This window comes from Notamacropus eugenii, chromosome 2, assembly GCF_028372415.1.
Source record: "Notamacropus eugenii isolate mMacEug1 chromosome 2, mMacEug1.pri_v2, whole genome shotgun sequence".
In the NCBI taxonomy this organism is placed as follows: Eukaryota; Metazoa; Chordata; class Mammalia; order Diprotodontia; family Macropodidae; genus Notamacropus; species Notamacropus eugenii.
In genome coordinates, this window is record NC_092873.1 from 427,076,061 (window position 1) to 427,084,508 (window position 8,448).

Genomic DNA, 8,448 nt, shown 5'->3' on the forward strand with positions numbered 1-8,448 from the left:
GTTTTGTTTGTTAGCATCTAGCAGAATACTCGGCACAGAGTTAACACTTAAAAAATGTTTATTGATTGCTCTATTACACTGTGCTTTCAGTAATTTTGAATTGTGGGTTATAGTTGTTGTCTTTTACACCAAATGGGTTTTCAAACTACTATATTCTGAGTTCTAGTTTTTGCTTTTTATAAATTTTGTTCTCTCTTGCTCACATCTTGCTGTGATCAATGTGCCTTCTAATTTGCTACTTTTATTATGGCAATATAGGGCTAAAAAGCCAGATAACCAAACTTGTTAGAATTGTATATCTTAAAAAATACCTATAAGAGAGACCTGTCAAGTCATCAGTCAGCATATATTCAGCATATGAAGTCTGTGACAAAAAAGGTTTATTTCCCTTCCCCCTACCCTCATTTGCCACAGTGGTCAGAATATTGAACTTGAAGTCAGGAAGACCTGAATTCAAATCTTGCTACAGATACTAGTTGTGTGACCATGGGTAAGTCACTTAACCTCTCTGTATCTCAATTTCCTCATCTGTAAAATGAGGGTGTTGAATTCAATGGCTTCAAAGGTCCTTTCCAACTCTAAATCTATGATACTGTGATTCCTAGAATGTATCAAATAGTTAAAGATTTTAGGTGAGTTATTACTATATCAATTTATTAAGAGTTATCCCCAGAACATAATGTTGTAGTATCTTTAATGATAAAAAATTTAAAAGCTACTCCAAGTAATGAAAAGAATTTAAAAATTATCTAATGTTAATAGCTGATATTTTACAGTGTTTTAAGGGTTACAAAATACTTTACACATACTGTCTCATCTTATTCTTATGATAATCCTGTAAGGTAGATAATACATTTATCATTATTTCCCTTATTTTATAGATGAAGAAACACGCTCAGAAAAGTTAAGTGATTTGTCCATGGTACCATAGCTAGGAAGTATCACAAGCAGGATTCAAATCCAGGGTTCTCCTCATTCTAAATCCAATGCTTTACTATACCATGCTGCCTATTGACAGGGAATTGGGAAGTAAAATTGACATAAATGACCAAGTTGCAGCATGCATAGAATAAAAAAACAGACCAGAAAACCTTGCAGTGGGAGTTAAAACTACTGCTTTGAAAACACAGTGCTACTCCTAAAGAATGTACCTATCACCTGAAGCATTTCTGCTCCTCCACTCCTCTCCCTGGCAAAATGGCATTTCAATATCTATCACTAAGATTATTTTGAAGTGTTGCCACAAACGCTATCAGCAAATTTGTGTAGCTGTATATTGTTACATTGTGACTAAATGTGAAACTATTGCTACAAAGTATTATTATAGTAATATGTAAGGGAAAATTAAGAAGAGAAGAAAATTGAGGAAATTACCAAATTTTTACAGATTCACACCTAAACATATTGGAAAATAAATAGCTTTTAAAGTAAAACAGCCTCCATTATAATTTATGCTGAATTTTCTAAAACGTTGCCCTCAGACCCTAAGAAAAACTAAGTAACTCTGTGGTTCTGGAAAAGGCAAGTTTTGTTTTTTTTTAATTACTCAATGCAAAGCAGTTTTAAAATGTTTCAATAACTTAAGTCAATCAACAAATGCTTAATCCTCTATAAGCAAAATCTAGTTTCCAACTAGACAAAGTTACAAAACTTTAATCAAATGTATTGTTCCTATGTCTCTGTGATTACAATAAACTTTAAAATTTGAAGGTGTGACTGGGTTCTTTTGCACAATGAACCAGAATTCTAGAGGAATGATTCAAATATCATTAAGAGCAGAGAAACCTAAAATGCACATTACACATTTCAAATATAGTTTTCCATCCTGTTACTGTTTTAAATAGTCCAAAAAATCTGAAATAGAGTGTCCTCATTAAATTTCTCTTTCTAAACAGACATATACTGGTTTATTATTACAGGTTGTAAGAATGATGACAATTTTCCCTGAAAATTCTTACCATTGTAATTAAGGGTCTGATCCAACAGAAACTGGCATCCACAGCAGCTGTTCCACTGAAGCACGACAAGCTTCTTCAGCTCTACAGCTGTGAGGACTAATAGCTATTCTAATATGGAAAAATCCCATTTAGTAGCAGCGGAATGCCTAATTAGACATTTCATATTGTCCTTTGCCCAGCCCCAAGTCAGACTCCATAGTTTTCAATTGCTACATGTGGCAACCAAGCTGAGAAGAAGATATTGAGGTTCTCAGGCATTCTACTAAGTTTATTCAAGAAGGTTCTTTAGTAATTTTACTTCTCAATAAGGATTCTTTTTTTGTCAACTGAGAAAAAGTGATGAGACTATGACTCCAAAGGCATGATGCTCACCCTGACCCTATGAAAGTGAGAATGGCTAGGAGAAATGACCTTTTGTCCTTTCTATCTACTCTCAGACCATATTCGTCTCCTAGAAAACAGCAAAAAAACAAAAACAAAAAGCTAGTATGTAGAATTTAAAATACCATATGCTTGTCCCATTAGGAGTCTGGCAACCTACAAGAGTTCTTTCTCCTCCTTTCAGGAGCTAAAATGAATAAGAGAAATAAGAGGTCCTAAACTCAGTGTTTGGTTTTGACTTCTAACTTCACATTAGCTGTTTTATAACAGAGCTTACACCTAGCAAGCACACAGCTAAACGAAGTATAATGGAGTATGAGTCATCCATAACATGTGAGAAGAGATACTACTCTGTATCTTCTAAATGGAAACAAAAGTAATTTTTTCATACATCACCATGAAATGTATATAATTCTGAACAACTTAAATGAATTAATAAAAAAAAATAAAAATTCTAATTTGGTTCCCATTAGAAATTTTTAAGGTCCTTTTAACCACATTTGGTGAGGCAGTTATGATAGTAACAAATTGACATTTACATAATGATTTAAGATATGCAAAATAGTTTACGAACATCTCATTTGAACCTAACAACAACCCTGTAAGTGCGGTAGTTATTACAGATATTAACAAACTCACTTTACACTTGAGGAAACTGAAGGTCAAGGAGGAGTAGTAGATTACTCATGGTCACCTATCTACAACAAATATGTGTCAGTAGCAGCATCTGGACCCAGATGCCCACATGCTCCTAAATTCAATTCCACTGTTCCATCCGAAGCATATAATAGTGGGAATCAGAAGACTCTCCATGAGTGAGCTAGTGGCATTCCTCTATCAAGTAAAATGAAAACCTCTGTTAATCCCTAAGGTTTTGTTTTCTGAACATATATTCACAATGTAGACATGAACAGGATATTAAAGAAAAAAGGCTTAAGTATTGACAATTTCATAAGAGTCCTCTGACCACATAGCACACACTCAAAATCTAACCAAATTAAAAAAGAGTCAAAAATAGAAGCTACATAAGAGGAAGAAAATCAGAAATCCAGCCAATGAATTATGAAAACTATTAGTTATGGTTACTTTACTTATTATTAAGGCAATCCCTATAATTTTTCCTTCATTATTTTGCTAAAACCTTAATTGTTCTCATTACTTTTAACTATACAAACTAACATCTGCTCTTTTCCCTTAAAGATTCTTACTCTTCATCACTTCTTCCATTTGAAATCTCATCTTTCAAACTCCTACCTCTTGCTAAAAACCATATATAGCTTCTGATCCAAGCAATTTTGGATTTCAAAAACTCATCCCCAAATGATTTGGTAAGATATGAACATAAGTAAATATCACCATCTTGATGACAACCAACGATATTGAGAGAAATATGAAAACTGAAGTATAGAAGCTACGACTATGATTAAGGTAATAAACATAACTTCTAAATGTTAACCAATATATGTATTCTATTTTTCATTGAAAATATGCTGTAATTCTGACTTCATTATGTTGAGTTAATGAAGTATAGTTGAATAAAAACATAGTACTTACTAGAATAAAATTAGGTGATAGGACTATGTTCAAACAGCATTTGACCTGTCAAAATCGAAGAGACATGGCAGGTGCCTGATAATTAATCTTTAGTTGACAGTTGACCTCACATAAATTTTAGTGTTGGCCTATTCTGGTTACCATCTTAATGTTCTTCATGTAGGATCATTAAGAGATAGGGAAATAAACTGTATGGAACTTAACTAACAGGGAGTTATTTTAACATTTATTCTGTGTATCAAGGGAGCTCATACCAATTTTAATCTATGAAATGAAGGAACAGAACCTTGGTGATTTAAATACAGAAAATAACAATTTAGTGGCTTTTCAGGAAATTTTGTTCAAATTAAAATATACAACTAAAATATGATAATCAAGACTACCAAAAAGTTGGATAATCCAAATAAGAACATGTTAAATCACCTATAATTGTGTAATTTTTGCATTCCATAAAACACAATGCACTGTTTGTACCGTCAACATAATTATGCTTATTTTGAAATGTAGTTAAGATTTTTTTCTATTTTTAAATAAATTCTTTTCAGTCGTTGGCATGCACGGCTTTGTTCCGGCATGAAGTGTGGCTTTCAAAGAGATGATGCCTCATAAACCTGATCAGAAAGGAGAATAAAATTATTTACATGGGTTTATAAGTCAAAATTTATTTGGTTAATAGACATTCACCTTAAAGAATTTATGGAATAATTCTGGTTTCAGGGGATGTATTACCTTAAAGAAAACACCTTTATCATCTTAAAGGAAGAAGGCATTAAATCTGCTAAGCGTGTAAACTATGGAAGACAAATTCTCTAACCTCTCCAAGGGCATCCTGACAGGCAAAGCAAATGAAGTATCCTTACTAGTTGCAAGCTGGACTTTATCAGGCAGTAATATTAAAGGTACAGCTACCAGTTGCACAGATAACAGTAACGGCGGCTGCACTTCCACAAAGCACTTAACATGGCTTCAGAAGACTTACCATAAATGGTATGCACTTGTATATTTGTATATCAAATAGTGTTTGATAGTTCTGTGTCACTTAAATGACAACAGAAATGGAAGACAGCACTCTAGCTCAACTATTTTTGCTGCTGTACATGGAAAATAAATTACACAGCTTTTCGTTTAGATTTTTCTGTCACGAATATGATACATCTCTTTTTCTGTCAGCTTTGGGAAAAACTAAGTGACCTTCAATGACTTTATCTATTTAAATGGGAGCTAAAGAATTTATACTGGCCTAGTTTAAGAAGGGGCTAGGGCATTTATGTAGTGGAAGGAGGTCCAGGACAACCACAAAGACTGCCTCAAAGATTCTTCTTGTTTATTTGGACCAAGTAAAATACATTATTTCACTAAGAAAATGAAAATAAGTTGTAAAGGAATAAAATAACTTAAAAGGATGCCATCCTGACTTAAGATAAGTTAAAAGCAGTGAATTAAGAAGAAAAGTGATAAAACTGTAATTAAATGACCTCTTAATTAATAATCTGTCCTCAGTCTTAAACTACAGGGGGTCGAGAGAAAAAATGTGATCCCCGTGAAGAGGCTCCCATAAGGGAGTCTCCACATGAGGAACTCTCATCCAATCCTCTTCCCAGCAGACATCCCGTGACCACCATGGAGCTTATTTGGAGAAAAGTAGACTGGGAGCCCGCAAGCTGGGCTGGCAAAGGGCGCTAGAACCTGGCTGCTCACTGAGAAAATGTCTCCTTGGCAGCTGCAGCCACCGTCCTGTGGTCTGACTTCCTAGGGCTGACTAGCAGACGAGGTGTGCCTCTGGCGTCTCCCCACCCCCTTTTCCCCTCCTCTCGGTAGCTCTTAAGAGTCTGCAGAGGCGCCTCTACCGAGGCTACTCCACCTTGCAAAAAAAAAAAAAATCCTGTCTGCACTCAGCTCAGAGCTTGCCTTCCGACTCAGCAGGGTGACAGTAGCCAAGCAGTAATTCACCGCCCTTGCAGAACACATCCCTTTCATTGCCAGTGGCAGGTTACTAAGCAAAAAATATATTTGTATTTTTCCTTTATTTCCCCTCCCCTAATTCCTCATACTCTATCCGCTTTGCGGCACCTCCTCCCGTAAGCACATCTGGGGGCTTTGCCTCAAACACCCTTTCCCCCCACCAATTCGGATGCTTCTTTTCTGGGTAAAAGATGTTTCTCTCTCCTCTCACCCGGACCTGCTTGGGCTCCTTGGGTGGAGCAGAGATCCTTCAAGTGGCCTCAAATGGGAACCATGTTAACCTTGCTTGCACAGCTTTCACACCCCTCTGCCTGTAAGCCTTCTGTTTTACAACCCCTCCAAACCCTGACAGCCTCCCAGACACAAGCCGCCTAACCCATCCCATCCCCACCCTCTACAACCTCCACTTTAGCCAGCTATCCCATAGACGTCCCCCACCCACTCCCACTCTTCATCTATTCCATCCCAAAGTCAATATAACAGGAAAAAAAAAGCCAGGATTTTTTTTAAAAGCAAATACCGAGATATTTACCAGGATCAAATTCAGGGATCCGAGCTTGGTATTCGGCGCCGACTCTCATCCCAACATCTGCAAAGCAATATAGAAACGAATAAATAAAATGTTTTTTTTTAAAAAAACACTCAATAAAAATTAAAATTGTAGAAGACTGGAAAGAAGGAATGTGGTGGGTGGGAAAAAATTAACTCCAAGCCCCCGGTGAAACAGATGCAAATGAAGGGGGCTGGGTGGGGAGGGAACTAATGGGGGGAGAGGAGTGGAAGAGGGGGTCGCGGTGGGTGCTGCTGCTGCGGCTGCACTGCACCGGGAGTTCGAGGCTACCGCAGCGCCCGGGCTCGGAGGGGAGGGAATAGGGAGGGGGAGGGGGTTGGGGGAGGGGAGTGCAGAAGGGGGAGGGGAGCGGGAGGGCTGGCGGGGAGGAGTTCGAGGCTACCACCGTGCTCGTCGTCGCTGCTGCAGCCGCTCTCGGGCTCCGAGTAGTGGAGCCCGCCGTTGGTGGACGAAGCGCCGCCGCCGCTGCCAGCCGGGCTCTTGGTGTTGCCGTTGGCCGTGCGGTTCTTCCCCAGGAACTCAGGCCCTTTCTCCATCATGCCGGGCATGGTAGAAAGGGGGAGGGGGGAGGAGGTGAGGGGGGAGAGGTAGGCGTCGGGGAGAAGGGGGGAGAGGGTTCCTGAGTGAGGGAGGGAGAGGGAGGAGGAGTGGAAGGAGGATGAGGAGGGGGAGGTGGAGGAGGAAGGGGGAGGAGAAGGAGGAGGAGGAAGGAGGAGGAGGAGGAGGAAGAGAAGGAGGAGGGTGTTAATGTGGAGCCGCCATAACCGCCCCGGCCAGGCAGCAGCGCAGTCGCCCCACAACAACCCGCCCCTGGCCCGCCTCCCCTCGCGTCCCCTCCCCTGCCTCCGCCCCCGGGGCCCCCAGGCTGGCCTAGCTCCTCGGCCCCCCTCCCCGCCGCCACCGCGGCTGGTATCACTCCGCCCCGCGGGGAGGATCCGGCTGCGGGCGGGGGAGGGGGCGGAGGGCGAGAGCTGGGAAGGGAAAGCCCAGCTCCTGAAGCAGGCTGCGGCCAAGCCCCGACCTAGGCCGGGCAGAGCCACGGGCGGGGCCGGGCCGGGCGAGGCGGCTGCTCTGGCGCCCTTACATGGAGAAGGAGGCGCGCTGGGGGCTCGCGGTTGCCACCCGAGCTGAAGGTGGAGCTGGGGGGCAGGGGCGGGGGCGGGACTCTTTGCAGTCGCTGGGGCGGAAGGAACTTGGGTCAGTCCGAGGAAAGGAGGTCCGTGAGGCGGCCGTCTTCAGTCTGGAGGAGGAGGAGGCTGCCTGGGCAGCGCGGGCGGCCGGGCCGGGGGTGGGGATTGGGGATCGGGAGGGAGGTGGTCTGTAGGGAAACCCGCTCCGTTCGCCGATGGACGCTGTGGGCTCCAATTCCCGACCCCGAGGTTTCCTCTGCGGCCCGAGCCGCAGCCGCCCAGCTTCCGTTTGCTCCCCAAGGGGTCTGGGTCCTGAGCCCCAGCCCGTGAGAAAGGGAAGGCTTCCTTCCGCTTGCTCGCCTCTTAAGCCAACAACAACTCCCCCCAAAAGGGAGATCCTATTCATTTTTTAAGTCCCTGCTAGGTCCTACACCTGAGGGCGGAATCCCTGGAGGCGGAGGAAGGTGAGGAGTTACTTTGGGGCTGGTCCCTCAGCTGTGCTTTCTCTGAAGGATTTCCTCCTTTTCTCTCTTCCTCTTCACTCCTTTCGGTTTTTGTTCTTATTTAACATGTATGGAGTGACGGAGAAAGGGGAAGATAAGATTTGGAAAGGCTCCCAGCCCTCTTGGCTCAGAGTCAGTCTATTACAGACAAGCCAGTTGGAGAAAGGCAATGGGAAGAGGAGTCAGGGTGTAGCCCCGACCAGAAGTGAAGAAAGAGCAGTTTTCTGGAGGTATTTGTCAGTCCTGAAGTCATCTTTTGCGGTGTCAGCTCCAAGTGAAGAAAGAAGTTAGGCCAGGCAGAAGCAGCAGCGTGGGAGAATGCCTGTCAGCGTATCCCACCCCCACTGCTTGACTGTCGTAGATTAGGTGAGAAAGGAAAGGATTCACGT

The 8,448-nt window shown here is 42.2% G+C and overlaps 1 protein-coding gene across 6 annotated transcripts in view; it reads right to left on the reverse strand.

Annotated features, from left to right (window-relative positions):
* The window catches only part of RCOR3 (REST corepressor 3), a 52,899-nt gene extending 45,562 nt beyond the window's left edge, over positions 1–7,337 (reverse strand). For 2 of the 6 annotated variants that reach the window (XM_072647924.1, XM_072647919.1), the window contains exons 1-2: positions 6,812–7,337; positions 6,388–6,444 (exon numbers count right to left, since the gene is read on the reverse strand). In XM_072647924.1, the coding sequence (XP_072504025.1) occupies positions 6,388–6,444; positions 6,812–6,974 (220 nt within the window). In that variant the 5' untranslated portion in view covers positions 6,975–7,337. Of the gene's footprint in view, positions 1–1,958; positions 2,960–3,893; positions 3,913–6,387; positions 6,445–6,808 lie in introns of those variants that run through there. The other 4 variants (XM_072647923.1, XM_072647918.1, XM_072647921.1 and 1 more) reach the window with 3 other exon arrangements.
* Between the last annotated feature and the right edge of the window lie 1,111 nt (positions 7,338–8,448).